The following is a 17,188-nucleotide window of genomic DNA, read 5'->3' as shown; positions in this document are numbered from 1 at the left end:
GATGTCAGTTTATCGAAATAAATGAAAATTTTCTTTTGCCTTGACATTCTTCTGCACGGCGAATTTATTGAATTCGCTTTGCCACCACCTGTATAGATTCGCCTTGGAATTCGCCTCCTTAAAGTACAAGGCGCTGCAGAAATCACACAAGAAGATTGGCATTGCCTCTAGCTCTTTTTCTCGCTCTTTTTTTATTCGCTCAAGAGTCAACTATGACGTAGATGCGCAGAACGAAGCAATTTTGAACTCCTGAATGCGCAATCTGGGTAGGTGATTTGTGAAGGCGCTGTATGGAAAATAATCAAGAAGAAGTAATCAGCTGTTGGGATAACAACACCTGGTACTGAATTCGCCTTGGTACAACAAGGTTCTTTTGACTTGACATTTTTCTGCGCGGCGAATTGGATTAAGTTCGATTTGCCATGACCTTGTTTAAATTTGCCCAAGGCGAATCTATGCAAGACAAGGCGAACACAGCTGGCTCCTTGATTATTTCCCATACAGTTCCTTGTACAACAATATGTCAGTCAATGCGAACTCCGCACTTGTACTTTAATATGTCAGTTATTCGAAATCAATTAAAATTTTCTTTTGACTTGACATTCTTCTGAATGGCGAATTGGTTGAATTCGCTTTGCCACCAACTGGTAGGGATTCGTCTTGCTTGCGATATACAAAGGCAGTCCAAAGGGCCCCTATAGAAATTTAGATGCAGCACTGATTACGCGCTTGTCAATCACGAAGAAATGTCAGGAAAACTTCAATTAAAAAAATGTCATAAGAAAAAATTTTCACGCTGACGAATAGACTCAGACAAAAAAGTGCGAATTTAAAAGTCGAAATTATTGCAGAAAGATAATTTCTATTTCGACAAAATACAAAATTTCTAACATTTTTCTGCGCGGCGAATTGGATTAAGTTCGATTTGCCATGACCTTGTTTAAATTTGCCCAAGGCGAATCTATGCAAGACAAGGCGAACACAGCTGGCTCCTTGATTATTTCCCATACAGTTCCTTGTACAACAATATGTCAGTCAATGCGAACTCCGCACTTGTACTTTAATATGTCAGTTATTCGAAATCAATTAAAATTTTCTTTTGACTTGACATTCTTCTGAATGGCGAATTGGTTGAATTCGCTTTGCCACCAACTGGTAGGGATTCGTCTTGCTTGCGATATACAAAGGCAGTCCAAAGGGCCCCTATAGAAATTTAGATGCAGCACTGATTACGCGCTTGTCAATCACGAAGAAATGTCAGGAAAACTTCAATTAAAAAAATGTCATAAGAAAAAATTTTCACGCTGACGAATAGACTCAGACAAAAAAGTGCGAATTTAAAAGTCGAAATTATTGCAGAAAGATAATTTCTATTTCGACAAAATACAAAATTTCTAAATAATTATTGTGGATGCATAAAATATGTGATAAATTGAGTTTATGGCGATAGCTGAAAGCCAAATAAATCTAGTCAAATAATGATAAATAAAAAACGGTGTAAAAATGGAAGCTCTAAAAATTTCGCTATCGCAATTCATTCATAAATACAAAAAAACAATGAAAGGCTAAAATAATTCTAAAATCATATATACAAATATAAAATGGAGCACATAGTTAAACGCAAATAATGTCATATAAATAACACAAATATATATCTAAATAAGTATATATATGTATGTATATGCATACATAAAGGAGAAAGGGAGGCGATTGTAAAGTGTGAAAAATCGACGCTGTGTGTTAAGGCGCTGTTGTAGGGTGGGAGTCCTCTTATTAGTTTGCTACTATTCTGCAGCTAAGCACCAACTTACGTTCACTCCTGATATTCTCTTTTCATAAATTTAATTACATTGGCACATAAAAAACGAATAATGCAAAACCGCAAATGTTGAAAAAAGTAATCGCAAACGTTGACTGTGTCGCGTGAATTTTGCGAAAGTAATTATAATTATTAACAAGTCACAATGGACGACGACACAATGCTCAACAATCATGGCCCTCAGCCTGGAGCTGAGACTGTTTATGGTACCGAGGACAACAATATGGTCATGTCCGAGAAGGTGGGTCACAATTGATTTGTTTACATAAAACAATAAAAAAATTGTAATTCATTTGAAGATATATGCGCATAGAAATATATACATACATACAAAGATTTATCTCAATACAGAATTTAGATAGATCAGATTTAAATAGTTATTGATATGCATACTTATATGTTCATACCTACCTACAATGAATTTATTTATAAGCAATGCCACGTTGTGAACACATCTACAATACATGATTGTCCGTAATATACATAGTATGTACGCATGTATATATTCAATCGAGAGGTAAACATTATTTACATAAGGGTACTAACAAAAGTTCGGCCAGTTGTGACCATAGTGTGTATCAGCACAATCCATTTGTATAGTATTCGACTTTAAGATGCATACTAAACTGGATGGCAAAAAATAGTTGTAGAGTTCCACTCCTAAAAGCATTATGAGTTGATTGCACGTATTTTTATGGAGAACGATAAATTGAGCGACACTGGCGCCATCTGACTTTAAAAAATAGCCAACTTGCAACATTTGTTGCCAGCAAAGCATAAGAAGAAGCATTTGACATTTTCTTTGGCTAAGGGTACACTTTGCAAGTGAAATAATTTTTACCACTCGTCGATTACTTTTCTAACATTTTTCACAGTTAAAAACTGCAATATAACATATTAATAGGTTACAAACTATGTTAGAATGTATGTTGTTGTTGTTGTTATGTTGTTGTCTTCATGTCAGATGGTGCCAGTGTCGCTCAATCGACCTTTATTCATAAAATGCATTTATATACATTTACAAGATAGAGATGAGCATGTGACAGTGTTGTGCAAACCTATCTCTAGCAGATATAGACGACCCAGCAAAAATTGTTGGATTACGTGTTCCATTTTCTTCATGTTGGAGTACTCTAACAATACTCCTTTGCAATGCGTTTGCGGACCACCATCAGCCGATCATTGTTCGTTTTTTAACGACAGTGATCACGACACGATGACGATCGAACAGAGTTGGCAAAAGTAAAATATTGCATGCAAATAACTAATAATAAAATTTTACTTTGGCAACTCTGATAAAATGCAACAGCGCACTGGTTTTATGTATACATATTATATTAGTTTCTTTTTTCACGTATGCGCATGCGTATTATATTAGTTTCTTTATTCACACAAATGCTAAATAATGTAAGAATATTCGTAGTATAAAATATAAAAGTTGTATTGCCCCTCTTCATTTACTTTCATTTTAAATTAAATTCACTTCGATAATTCTTTCATACACAATTCCTCTTTAGTACTTTGACATATGATCCTCTGTGGGTGCTCCATGGAGTACAACAGTGAAAGTACTTTGGAAAGTACTCTCACGTATGTACTCTATGGAATACTCACAAACAAATCGAGAGTGGGATCACCTACTCGTCTCCTAGGACATCGCAATGTTAATTGGAGCACATTTTTTGTATGAATACAGATTAGATTTGGAGCAGTGCTATACTCCCAAAGGAGTATTCCTTACATTATTTATAGAGTACTCGCGTTTTTTGAAGGGGAGTGACAGTGTTGCGTAAACTAAACTAACTTCAACACCCTCACTTGGTGAATTGACAAATGTATTAAATTAATATACTAACTCAATTTATGAAAGAATATTCATTAAAGTATTAAATCCAAAAATTCACAATATGTATGTAATAAATATTTCAATTTACAATAGAATATCTTCAATGAATATATTTCATATGAAATTTGTAAGTTCAGCATAATCCGCAAAGTTTAACGCATAAAGAGTGTTTGTCCTTTGGTACTGCTTTGGTTAAGTTATCAGCTTCCATTTCTTCGGACGGAATGTAGTTTATTTTAATTACACCTTCATGAATCATGTCTCTGATATGATGATGCCTAACGTCAATGTGCTTCGTCCGATTCCTAAAATTGTCGGATTCAGCTAATTCAATTGAGCTTTGGTTTTCGCAATTTAAGGGAATAGCCTTCTGAGGTACGGGATCGCTTTCATTAACAAATTGTTTCAACCACATAGCTTCCCTCACTGCAGCTGACCTTGCAAATACTCTGCCTCAGTTGTCGATAACGCCACTGTTGGTTGACGCTTGCTGTTCCAGGTAATTGCCGCGTTGGACCACTTGAACACGTAACCACTGCATGATCGTCGGTTATCAACATCTGATGCATAGTCTGCATCACAAAAGCCTGAGATGCCGTCGTCGATTTGTTTGATATATAGTAGTTTTAAATGTATGCTCCCTTTTAGGTATCGAAATATACGTTTCACCGCCGACCAGTGAGATGAATTGTAGTTCGCGTTGAATGGGCTCACGTCGTTGACTGCAAAGGCGATATCGGGGCGAGTGCCTTGTGCTATATATAGCAAACAACACACTACTTCTTGGTACGGGATGCGATTAAGATCTTTGAGTGCGTCTGTGTTTGATCCAAGATTTTTAGATAGCTTAACATTCGGATCACTTGGCGTAGATATCGGCTTACAGTTAACCATATGAAAACGCTCGAGTATTTCATTGATATAATTCGACTGATCTAATTCTATAAAATCTTTTGTTTGATTTATTCGAATACCTAAACAATGCGTAGCTGATCCCATGTCTTTCATCTTAAAAAATGTCCTAAGTGCTGATTTCAATTTGACTAGCACCGTAGGATCACTCCAAAATATTAATTTACTAGCCTTTACCCGCGGCCCCGTCCGCAAGGAGAAAATGAAATATATGGGCTATTCACGTTAGCCTGCTTATCAAGTTATCTGTTTAAAAAAATTTGTCTGTGTAATGCATTTTATTTTTGTAATTGAGTAAAAAAGGATCTAAATGTGCTGATAACCTGATAGGATCCCCAAATGATCCCGAAATTATCCAGAAAAAGCCGGGAAATGACCCCGACGATATCGCGGACGGATCCCGAAAACCGTCCAGAAATGCCCCGGAATGGTCTCCAAAAGTTCCCGGAATAGTCCCAAAAAGCCCGGAATGACGACGACACAATTCTAGACTTATCCAGAACCACACAGAAATGATCCCTGAAGGGTACCAAAATGATCCCGAAATAGCCCCGGAAAAGTTCCGAAATGACCCTGACGGGCTCCCGAACGGATCTCCATCCAGAAAATATCCAGGAAGGGTTCCTAAATTATCCTGACATAGTCCAGAAAAAGTTCCGAAATGACCCCGACGGGATCCACGACGGATCGCGAAAAAACATACAGAAACGATCCCGGAAGGGTCCCAAAGCTATCCCGAAAAAGTTACAAAAATATCTCGAAATGACTCCTACGGCATCACGGACGGATCCAGAAATGACCTCGGAAGGGTCCCCAAATGATCCCAAAATTGTCCCGAAATGACCCTGATGGAACCGGCAAACCATCAAGAAATGATGCCGGAAGGGTCCCCGAATGATCCCGAAATAATACAGAAAAAGTCATGAAATGACCCCTAAAAGGTTCCCAAATGATCCCGAAATAGTCCCAAAAAAGTTCCGAAATTGCCCCGATGGGTTCCCGTATAGGTCCCGAAAACTATCCAGAAATGATGCCGAAAGGGTCCCCAAATGATCCGAAATATGTAGTCCCGAAATGACCCCGACGGGATCCTAAAAACTATCCAGAAATGATGCCAGAAAGGTCTCCAAATGATCGCCTAATAGTCCCGAAATGACCCCGACTGGATCCCGGACGAATCCCGAAAACAACCCAGAAATGATGCCAGAAATGATCCCGAAAAAGTCGTGAAATGTCCCCGACGGGATCCCGGACGAATCCCGAAAACTTTCCAGAAATGATGCCGGAAAGGTCCCTAAATGATCCTCTAATAGTCCCGGAACGTCTCTGACGGGATCCCGGGCGGATCCCGAAAACCATCCAGAAATGATGCCGGAAAGGTCCCCAAATGATCCCGTATAAGTCGAGAAAAAGTCCCGAAATGACCCCGACAGGATCCCGAAAACCATCTAGAAATGATGCCGAAAAATACCCCAAATGATCCCGAAATAGCCCCGAAAAAGTCCCGAAATGACCCCGTCGTGATCCCGGACGGATCCCGAAAACTATCAAAAAATGATGTCGGAAAGGTTCCCAAATGATCCTGAAATAGCCCCGAAAGAGTCCCGAAATGACCCCGACGGAATCCCGGACGGATCCCGAAAACCATCTAGAAATGATGCCGGAAAATACCCCAAATGATCCCGAAATAGTCCCGAAAAAGTCCCGAAATTACCCCTATGGGTTCCCGTACAGATCCCGAAAACTATCCAGAAATGATGCCGGAAAGGTCCTCAAATGATCCGCCTAATAGTCCCGAAATGACCCTGACGGGATTCCCGACGGATCCCGGAATCTATCCAGAAATTATGCCGGAAAGGTCCCCAAATGATCCCCAAATAATCCCGAAATTACCCTGACGGAATCCCGGACGGATCCCGAAAACCACCTAGTAATAGTCCCGAAAAAGTCACGAAATTACCCTGATGGGTTCCCGTATAGATCCCGAAATCCATCCAGAAGTGATGCCGGAAGGGTCCCCAAATGATCCCGGACGGATCCCGAAAACCATCCAGAAATGATCCCGAAATAGTCCCGAAGAAGTCCCGAAATTACCCTGATGGGTTCCCGTACTGATCCCGTAAACCATCCAGAAATGATGCCGAAAGGCTCCCGAAATGACCCCGTATTAGCCCCAAAAAAGTCCCGAAATGACCTCGAAGGGATCCCGAACGGATACCGAAAACCATCTAGAAATGATGCCGGAAGGTACCCCAAATGATCCCGAAATAGTCCCGAAATGACACCGACGGGATCCCGGTCGGATCCCGAAAATGTCCAGAAATGATGCCGGAAATTTTCCGAAATGATCCCCTAATAGTCCCGAAATGACGCTGACGGGATCGCGGACGGATCCTGAAAACCATCCAGAAATTATGCCGAAAGGGTCCCCAAATGATCCCGTGTTAGTCGCGAAAAGTCAAGAAATGACCCCGACGGGATCCCGGACGGATCCCCAAAACCATATAGAAATGATGATGGAAGGCACCCCAAATGATTCCGAAAAAGTCCTGAAATGACCCCGACGGGATCCCGAAAACCATCCAGAAATGATGCCGGAAGGGACCCCAAATGATTCCGAAAAAGTCCCGAAATGCCCCCGACGGAATCCCGGACGGATACCGAAAAACATCCAGATATGATGCCGGAAGGCACCCCAAATGATCCCGAAAAAGTCCCGAAATGACCCCGTCGGGATGCCGAACGGATACAGAAAACCATCCAGAAATGATGTCGGAAAGGTCCTCAAATGATTACCTAATAGTCCCGAAATGACCCTGACGGGATCCCGGACGCATCCCGAAAATCAGCCAGAAATGATGCCGGAAAGGTCCTCAAATGATCCCCTAATATTCCCGAAATTACCCTGACGGGATCCCGGACGGATCCTGAAAACCATCCAGAAATGATGCTGAAAGGATCCCAAATGATCCCGACGGGATCCCGGACGGATACCGGACACCGTCCAGAAATGATGCCGGTAGGTACCCCAAACGATCCCGAAATAGTCCCGAAATGACGCCGTCGGGATCCCGGACGGATCCACAAAACTATCCAGAAATGATGCCGGAAAGGTCCCCAAGTGATCCCGTATTAGTCGAGAAAAAGTCCCGAAATTAACCCCACGGGATCCCGGACGGATCCCGAAAACCATCTAGAAATGATACTGGAAGGTACCCCGAATGAACCCGAAACAACCCCGAAAACCATCTAGAAATGATGCCGGAAGGTACCCCAAATGATCCCGAAATAGTCCCGAAATGACACCGACGGGATCCCGGACGGATCCCGAAAATGTCCAGAAATGATGCCAGAAATTTTCCCAAATGATCCCCTAATAGTCCCGAAATGACGCTGACGGCATCGCGGACGGATCCTGAAAACCATCCAGAAATTATGCTGAAAGGGTGCCCAAATGATCCCGTGTTAGTCGCGAAGTCCCGAAATGACCCCGACGGGATCCCGGACGGATCCCCAAAACCATATAGAAATGATGAAGGAAGGTACTCCAAATGATTCCGAAAAAGTCCTGAAATGACCCCAACGGGATCCCGGACGGATCCCGAAAACCATCCAAAAATGATGCCGGAAGGGACCCCAAATGATCCCGAAATGACCCCGACGGGAGCCCGGACGGATCCCGAAAACTATCCAGAAATGATCCCGGAAGGCTTTCGATATGACCCTAACGGGATTACAAATAAGGTGAAGCTAATTATAAAACCATGTTAATAAGGAAGCAGGCGCGTTGGAGCGAATGAAGAGTTACATAGAAACATACAGGCTAATAAAAGCGTGCTAATAAAAACAATTGAAGGAGGACGGATGGCGGGAGGAGAAGGAGAGGACGACTGATCGTTTTTCCAAAATTGGTTAGATCTCGATCTGTATATGCCAGATACTAAAAACTATTGATTTTGGAGAAAATTTACATTGAGTTATAACAATCTATAGATTTTACACCAGAGGTTGGCAGAAGGGCGAGGGTGGCACGGAGGGTGTCACTGCTCATTTTGTAAGCCCCCGACTTATTTGACCTATTGAGTTGTAATATTGGTGAAGGTCAGTAAAGGTAAAATTATAATGTGTAAAAATTATTAAAAAGTAATTGTTTGAAGGGGTCGTGGCATCCCCACCCCCCTTTCCATGCTCGAAAAACATTTCGCTTGTAGACTATTGTCTGTGTACCAAATTTCATCAAAATCCGTGTAGCCGTTCTGGCGTGATTCAGTCACAAAGACGAAAAAATAAATAGTTAAATTTTAACTGTTCCTAGGGGGCGAGCACCTCCCCCTTTTTCAAAAAAATATAGCTAGTAGATCCTTCTAGACTATTGGCTATATGTGTGAAAAATTTCATCCAAATCGGTCCAGCCGTTCTTGCGTGATTGAGTCACAAAGACAAACGTCTGGACAAACATCCAAACATCCAAACTTTCCCACTTATCTAATATCTAATCTAATATCTAATCTAATCTAATATATATTATAAATGGCAAAGTTTGGATGTGAAGATGTTTGGATGTTTGGATGTTTGGATGTTTGTCCAGACGTTTGTCTTTGTGACTCAATCACGCAAGAACGGCTGGACCGATTTGGATAAAATTTTGCACACATATAGCCAATAGTCTAGAAGGATCTACTAACTATATACTTTTGAAAAGGGGCGTGGTCCCCGCTCCCTAGGAACAGTTATAATTTAATTATTATATTTTTTCGTCTTTGCGACTGAATCACGCCAGAATGGCTACACGGATTTTGATGAAATTTGGGACACAGACAGTAGTCTACTAGCGAAATTTTTTTCGAACATGGAAAGAGGGGTGGGGGTCCCATGACCCCTTCGAGAAATTATTTTTCAATAATTTTTACACATTATAACTTTACGTATACTGGCCTTCACCAATATCACAGACTCAAGGGGTCAAATAATTCGAGGGCTTACAAAGTAAGCAGTGACACCCTCCGCCCGCCCACCCCCCTTTATCTCCCCCTCTGGTGTAAAATCTATAAATTGTTATAACTCAATATAAATTTTCTCCTAAATCAATAGTTTTTGGTATCTGGTACATACAGAACGAGATCTAGACAATTTTGGAGGAACGATCAGTGGTCCTCTCCTCTATTCCCGCCATCCGCCCTCCATCAATTGTTTTTATTAGCACGCTTTTATTAGCTTTACCTGTATGTTTCTATGTAACTTTTTATTCGCTCCAATGCGCCTGCTGCCTTATTAACATGGTTTTATAATTAGCTTCACCTTATTTGTAATCCCGTAAGGGTCATATCGAGACCCTCCGGGATCATTTCTGAATGGTTTTCGGGATCGGTCCGGGATTACGCCGGGGTAATTTCGGGACTTTTTCGGGACTATTTCGGGAACATTTTGGGACCCTTCCGGGAACATTTCTGTATAGTTTCCGGGATCCGTCGGGGATCCCGTCGGGGTTATTTTGGGACATTTTCGGGACTATTCCGGAATCATTTCGGGACTATTTCGCGATCATTTCGGGACTCTTCCGGCATCATTTCTGGATGGTTTTCGGGATCCGTCCGGGATCCCGTCGGGGTACTTTCGGGATCATTTGCGTACGTTCGAGAGATAAATTCTTGATGGTTTCCGGGATCATTACGGGACTTTTTCGGGGTCAGTTTGGGTCCTTTCCGTAATCATTCCTGGATGGCGTCGTCGGCGTCATTTTGGGACTTTTGCGGGATCATTTGGGGTCTCTTCCGGCATCATTTCTGGATGGTTTACGGGATCCGTCCGGGATCCCGTCTGCGTCATTTTGGGACTTTTGCGGGATCATTTGGGGTCTCTTCCGGCATCATTTCTGGATGGTTTACGGGATCCGTCCGGGATCCTGTCGGGGTCATTTTGGGACTTTTGCGGGATCATTTGGGGTCTCTTCCGGCATCATTTCTGGATGGTTTACGGGATCCGTCCGGGATCCTGTCGGGGTCATTTTGGGACTTTTGCGGGATCATTTGGGGTCTCTTCCGGCATCATTTCTGGATGGTTTACGGGATCCGTCCGGGATCCCGTCGGCGTCATTTTGGGACTTTTGCGGGATCATTTGGGGTCTCTTCCGGCATCATTTCTGGATGGTTTACGGGATCCGTCCGGGATCCTGTCGGGGTCATTTTGGGACTTTTGCGGGATCATTTGGGGTCTCTTCCGGCATCATTTCTGGTTGGTTTACGGGCTCCGTCCGGGACCCTGTCGGGGTCATTTTGGGACTTTAGCGGGATCATTTGGGGTCTCCTCCGGCATCATTTCTGGATGGTTTACGGGATCCGTCCGGGATCCTGTCGGGGTCATTTTGGGACTTTTGCGGGATCATTTGGGGTCTCTTCCAGCATCATTTCTGGATGGTTTTCGGGATCCGTCCGGGATCCTGTCGGGGTCATTTTGAGACTTTTGCGGGATCATTTGGGGTCTCCTCCGGCATCATTTCTGGATGGTTTACGGGATCCGTCCGGGATCCTGTCGGGGTCATTTTGGGACTTTTGCGGGATCATTTGGGGTCTCTTCCGGCATCATTTCTGGATGGTTTACGGGATCCGTCCGGGATCCTGTCGCGGTCATTTTGGGACTTTTGCGGGATCATTTGGGGTCTCTTCCGGCATCATTTCTGGATGGTTTACGGGATCCGTCCGGGACCCTGTCGGGGTCATTTTGGCACTTTAGCGGGATCATTTGGGGTCTCCTCCGGCATCATTTCTGGATGGTTTACGGGATCCGTCCTGGATCCTGTCGGGGTCATTTTGGGACTTTTGCGAGATCATTTGGGGTCTCTTCCGGCATCATTTCTGGATGCTTTACGGGATCCGTCCGGGATCCTGTCGCGGTCATTTTGGGACTTTTGCGGGATCATTTGGGGTCTCTTCCGGCATCATTTCTGGATGGTTTACGGGATCCGTCCGGGATCCTGTCGGGGTCATTTTGGGACTTTTGCGGGATCATTTGGGGTCTCTTCCAGCATCATTTCTGTATGGTTTTCGGGATCCGTCCGGGATCCTGTCGGGGTCATTTTGAGACTTTTGCGGGATCATTTGGGGTCTCCTCCGGCATCATTTCTGGATTGTTTGCGGGATCCGTCCGGGATCCCGTCGGCGTCATTTTGGTACTTTTGCGGGATCATTTGGGGTCTCTTCCGGCATCATTTCTGAATGGTTTACGGGATCCGTCCGGGATCCTGTCGGGGTCATTTTGGGACTTTTGCGGGATCATTTGGGGTCTCTTCCGGCATCATTTCTGGATGGTTTACGGAATCCGTCCGGGATCCTGTAGGGGTCATTTTGGGCCTTTTGCGGGATCATTTGGGTTCTCTTCCGGCATCATTTCTGGATGGTTTACGGGATCCGTCCGGGATCCTGTCGGGGTCATTTTGGGACTTTTGCGGGATCATTTGAGGTCTCTTCCGGCATCATTTCTGGATGGTTTACGAGATCCGTCCGGGATCCTGTCGGGGTCATTTTGGGACTTTTGCGGGATCATTTGAGGTCTCTTCCGGCATCATTTCTGGATGGTTTTCGGGATCCGTCCGGGATCCTGTCGGGGTCATTTTGGGACTTTTGCGGGATCATTTGAGGTCTCTTCCGGCATCATTTCTGGATGGTTTTAGGGATCCGTGCGGGATGCCGACGGGGTCATATCGGGACCATTTGGGGTACCTACCGGCATCATTTCTGGATGGTTTACGAGATCCGTCCGGGACCCTGTCGGGGTCATTTTGGGACTTTAGCGGGATCATTTGGGGTCTCTTCCGGCATCATTTCTGGATGGTTTTAGGGATCCGTGCGGGATGCCGACGGGGTCATATCGGGACCATTTGGGGTCTCTTCCGGCATCATTTCTGGATGGTTTACGGGATCCGTCCGGGACCCTGTCGGGGTCATTTTGGGACTTTAGCGGGATCATTTGGGGTCTCCTCCGGCATCATTTCTGGATGGTTTTAGGGATCCGTGCGGGATGCCGACGGGGTCATATCGGGACCATTTGGGGTACCTACCGGCATCATTTCTGGATGGTTTACGAGATCCGTCCGGGACCCTGTCGGGGTCATTTTGGGACTTTTGCGGGATCATTTGAGGTCTCTTCCGGCATCATTTCTGGATGGTTTTAGGGATCCGTGCGGGATGCCGACGGGGTCATATCGGGACCATTTGGGGTCTCTTCCGGCATCATTTCTGGATGGTTTACGGGATCCGTCCGGGACCCTGTCGGGGTCATTTTGGGACTTTAGCGGGATCATTTGGGGTCTCCTCCGGCATCATTTCTGGATGGTTTTCGGGATCCGTCCGGGATCCTGTCGGGGTCATTTTGGGACCTTTGCGGGATCATTTGGGGTCTCTTCCGGCATCATTTCTAGATGGTTTTCGGGATCCATCCGGGATCCCGTCGGAGTCATTTCGGAACTTTTTCTCGACTAATACAGGATCATTTGGGGACCCTTTCGGCATCATTTCTGGATAGTTTTAGGGATCCGTTCGGGATCCCGACGGGGTCATATCGGGACCATTTGGGGTACCTACCGGCATCATTTCTGGATGGTTTACGGGATCCGTCCGGGACCCTGTCGGGGTCATTTTGGGACTTTAGCGGGATCATTTTGGGTCTCCTCCGGCATCATTTCTGGATGGTTTCCGGATCCGTCCGGGATTCCGTCGGCGTAATTTCGGGACTATTAGGGGGTTATTTGGGGACCTTTCCGGCATCATTTCTAGATAGTTTTAGGGATCCGTGCGGGATGCCGACGGGGTCATATCGGGACCATTTGGGGTACCTACCGGCTTCATTTCTGGTTGGTTTTCGGGATCCGTCCGGGATCCCGTCGGGATCATTTCGGGACTATTTCGGGATCATTTGGGTACCTATCTTCATCATTTCTGGATGATTTTCGGGATCCGTACGGGATCCCGTCGAGGTCATTTCAGGACTTTTTCGGGATCCGCCCGTGATCCCGGCGGGGTCATTTCGGGACTATTTCGGGATCATTTGGGGTACCTAGATGGATAGTTTTCGGGATTCGTCCGGGATCCCGTCTGGATCATTTCAGGACTTTTTCGGGATCATTTGGGGTATCTTCCGGCCACTTTTCTAGATGGGTTTCGGTATCCGTCCGGGATACCGTCAGGGTAATTTCGGGACTATTTGGGGATAACTTGGGAACCTTTCCGGCATCATTTCTGGATAGTTTCCGGGACCCTTCGGGGATCCCGTCAGGGTCATTTCGGAACCCGCGACTAATGCGGGATCATTTGGGGACCCTTTCGCCATCATTTCCGGATGGTTTTCGTGAACCGTCCGGGATACCGTCAGGGTAATTTCGGGACTATTTGGGGATAACTTGGGAACCTTTCCGGCATCATTTCTGGATAGTTTCCGTGATCCGTCGGGAATCCCGTCAGGATCATTTCGGAACTATAAGGGGATCATTTCATTTTTCATCTTTCTTTAAGGGGATCATTTCACCTTCCAGCATCATTTCTGTATACTTTTGGGGATCCGTCCGGGATCCCGACGGGGTCATTTCTGGCCTATTTCGGGATCATTTTGGGGTACCAACCGGCATAATTTCTGGATGGTCCGGAATCCGTCCGGGATCCCATCGGGGGAATTTCGGGAATTTTTCGGGATCATTTGGGGTCCCTTCCGGCATCATTTCTGGATCGTTTTCGGGATCCGTCCGAGATCCCGTCGGGTTTATTTTTTTACTTTTTCGGGAAAATGTAATGGAGTTTCGAGACTGTTCTTGGATCATTTGGGGATCCTTCAGGGATAATTTCTGGATGGTTTTCGGGATCCCGTCGGGGTAATTTTGGGACTTTTTCACGACTATTTCGGGATCAGTTGCCCTTAAAGTTCATTTCTGGGTGGTTTTCGGGATCCGTCCGGGATCCCGTCAGGGTTATTTCGCGCCTTTTCGGGACTATTTCGGGATCATTTTGGGACCCTTCCGGGATAATTTCTCTATGATTTTCGGGATCTTGTTCGGGATCCCTTCGTAGTTTTTTCGCGACTTTATCTGGGATAAATTGCGGACCCTTTACAGATCAATTCTGGATGGTTTTCGGTACGGTCTGGGATCCCCTCTAGGTCATTTCGGGACTTTTTCGGGACTATTTCGGAATCATTTTGGGACCCCTCCGGCATAATTTCTGGGTGATTTTCGGGATCTGTCCGGGATCCCGACGGAGTTTTTTCGGGACTTTTTCCGGACTATTTCTGGATTATTTGGGGACGTTTCAGAGCTCAGTTCTGGATGATTTTCGGGATCTGTCCGGGATCCCGTCAGAGTTATTTCGGGGTAATTTTGGAACCCTTCCAGGATAATTTCTTCATGACTTTCGCGATGGGTCTGAGTTTTTCGTGACTTTCGGGACTATTTCGGGATCATTTGCGGAACCTTCAGAGATCAATTCTGGATGGTTTGTGGACTTTTCCGGGATCATTTGGGGATCCCTCCAGAATCATTTCTGGATGGTTTTCGGGATCCCGTCAGGGTCATTTCGGGCCTTTTTCGTGACTACTATTTCGGAATAATTTTGGGACTCCTCCGGGATAATTTCTGGGCGATTTTCGGGATTTGTCCGGGATCCCGTCAGAGTTTTTTCGGGACTTTTTCGGACTATATCGGGATCATTTGCGGACCGTTCAGGAATCAAATCTGGATGGTTTTCGGGATCCGTCCGGGATCCCGTCAGGGTCATTTCGGGACTTTTCGTGACTACTTCGGGATTATTTTGGGACCCTTCCGGCATCATTTCTGGATAGTTTTCGAGATTTGTCCAGGATCCCGTCGGCATCATTTCGTGACTATTTGGTGTCATTTAGGGACACTTCCGGGATCATTTTAGGTCTCTTCGAAACCGGTAATTCAGCACACATGGCCGTAGATTTACGGCAAATTATTCGTAATTAAAATTCGGTATGTTTTATCTTTAATATATCACAGCTTTTTCGTTCTATTTTTAAATGAATCCTGTAACGAACTATTACAACTATAATTAAAATTTTTGTAATATTTTAACCAAAAAAGCAACACTGCTTTCATTTAAAAACTTCTTTTTGGTTTTAGCTAATAGTAGTTTCACTCCTTTGTTCTATGAGTAGTAATTCTTTCACCCCTGTCATATTAATTAATTTAACTTAGAAACAAAATGTATTTTTTTTAATTCGAAAAAAGTGTATTGTACTATTCATGTAAGCGTGCCCATCAGCTCAGTTAGTTCTTTTTTTTACTGTATTAAAAAATAAAATACATTGACAGAAAAAATTTTTAAACAGACAACTTTATAAGCAGGCTAACGTGAATAGCACATATATTTTATTTTCTCCTTGTGGACGGGGCCGCGGGTAAAGGCTAGTATATATTATAAATGGCAAAGTTTGGATGTTAAGATGTTTGGATGTTTGGATGTTTGGATGTTTGTCCAGACGTTTGTCTTTGTGACTCAATAACGCAAGAACGGCTGGACCGATTTGTATGAAATTTTGCACACATATAGCCAATAGTCTAGAAGGATCTACTAGCTATATATTTTTCAAAAGGGGCGTGGTCCCCGCCCCCTAGGAACAGTTATAATTTAATTATTATATTTTTTCGTCTTTGCGACTGAATCACGCCAGAATGGCTACACGGATTTTGATGAAATTTTGGACACAGACAGTAGTCTACTAGCGAAGTTTTTTTCGAACATGGAAAGAGGGGGGTCCCACGACCCCTTCGAGAAATTATTTTTCATAATTTTTACACATTATAACTTTACGTATACTGGCCTTCACCAATATCACAGACTCAAAGGGTCAAATAAGTCGAGGGCTTACAAAGTAAGCAGTGACACCCTCCGCCCGCCCGCCCCCCCTTTATCGCCCCTCTGGTGTAAAATCTATAAAATGTTATAACTCAATATAAATTTTCTCCTAAATCAATAGTTCTTGGTATCTGGTACATACAGAACGAGATCTAGACAATTTTGGAGGAACGATCAGTGGTCCTCTCCTCTACTCCCGCCATCCGCCCTCCATCAATTGTTTTTATTAGCACGCTTTTATTGGCTTTACCTGTATGTTTCTATCTAACTTTTTATTCGCTCCAATGCGCCTGCTGCCTTATTAACATGGTTTTATAATTAGCTTCACCTTATTTGTAATCCAGTAAGGGTCATATCGAGACCCTTCCGGGATCATTTCTGGATGGTTTTCGGGATCGGTCCGGGATTACGCCGGGGTAATTTCGGGACTTTTTCGGGACTATTACGGGATCATTTTGGGACCCTTCCGGGATCATTTCTGTATAGTTTACGGGATCCGTCCGGGATCCCGTCGGGGTTATTTTGGAACATTTTCGGGACTATTATGGAATCATTTCGGGACTATTTCGCGATCATTTGGGGACCCTTCCGGCATCATTTCTGGATGGTTTTCGGGATCCGTGCGGGATCTCGTCGGGGTCATATGGGGACTTTTTCGGGATCATTTGGGGGCTCTTCCCCAAATCTGGATGATTTTCGGGATCCGTCCGGGATATCGTCGGGTTCATTTGGGTACTTTTTCGGGATCATTTG

At 44.4% G+C, this 17,188-nt stretch overlaps 1 protein-coding gene across 15 annotated transcripts in view; it reads left to right on the top strand.

The window, feature by feature from the left end:
- The first annotated feature begins 1,310 nt into the window (after positions 1–1,310).
- Positions 1,311–17,188, top strand: part of syd (JNK-interacting protein syd) — a 163,760-nt gene continuing 147,882 nt past the window's right edge. For all 15 annotated transcript variants that reach the window (XR_010953792.1, XR_010953791.1, XR_010953793.1 and 12 more), the window contains exon 1: positions 1,311–2,060. Coding sequence is in view for 11 of the 15 variants with exons in the window: in XM_067790308.1 (XP_067646409.1) it covers positions 1,965–2,060 (96 nt within the window). In the remaining 4 variants the exon portion in view is untranslated. The remainder of the gene's footprint in view (positions 2,061–17,188) is intronic.

The sequence above is a fragment of the Eurosta solidaginis genome, chromosome 5 (assembly GCF_040869045.1).
Source record: "Eurosta solidaginis isolate ZX-2024a chromosome 5, ASM4086904v1, whole genome shotgun sequence".
NCBI lineage: Eukaryota > Metazoa > Arthropoda > Insecta > Diptera > Tephritidae > Eurosta > Eurosta solidaginis.
This window is presented reverse-complemented; position numbering and strand designations above follow the sequence as displayed.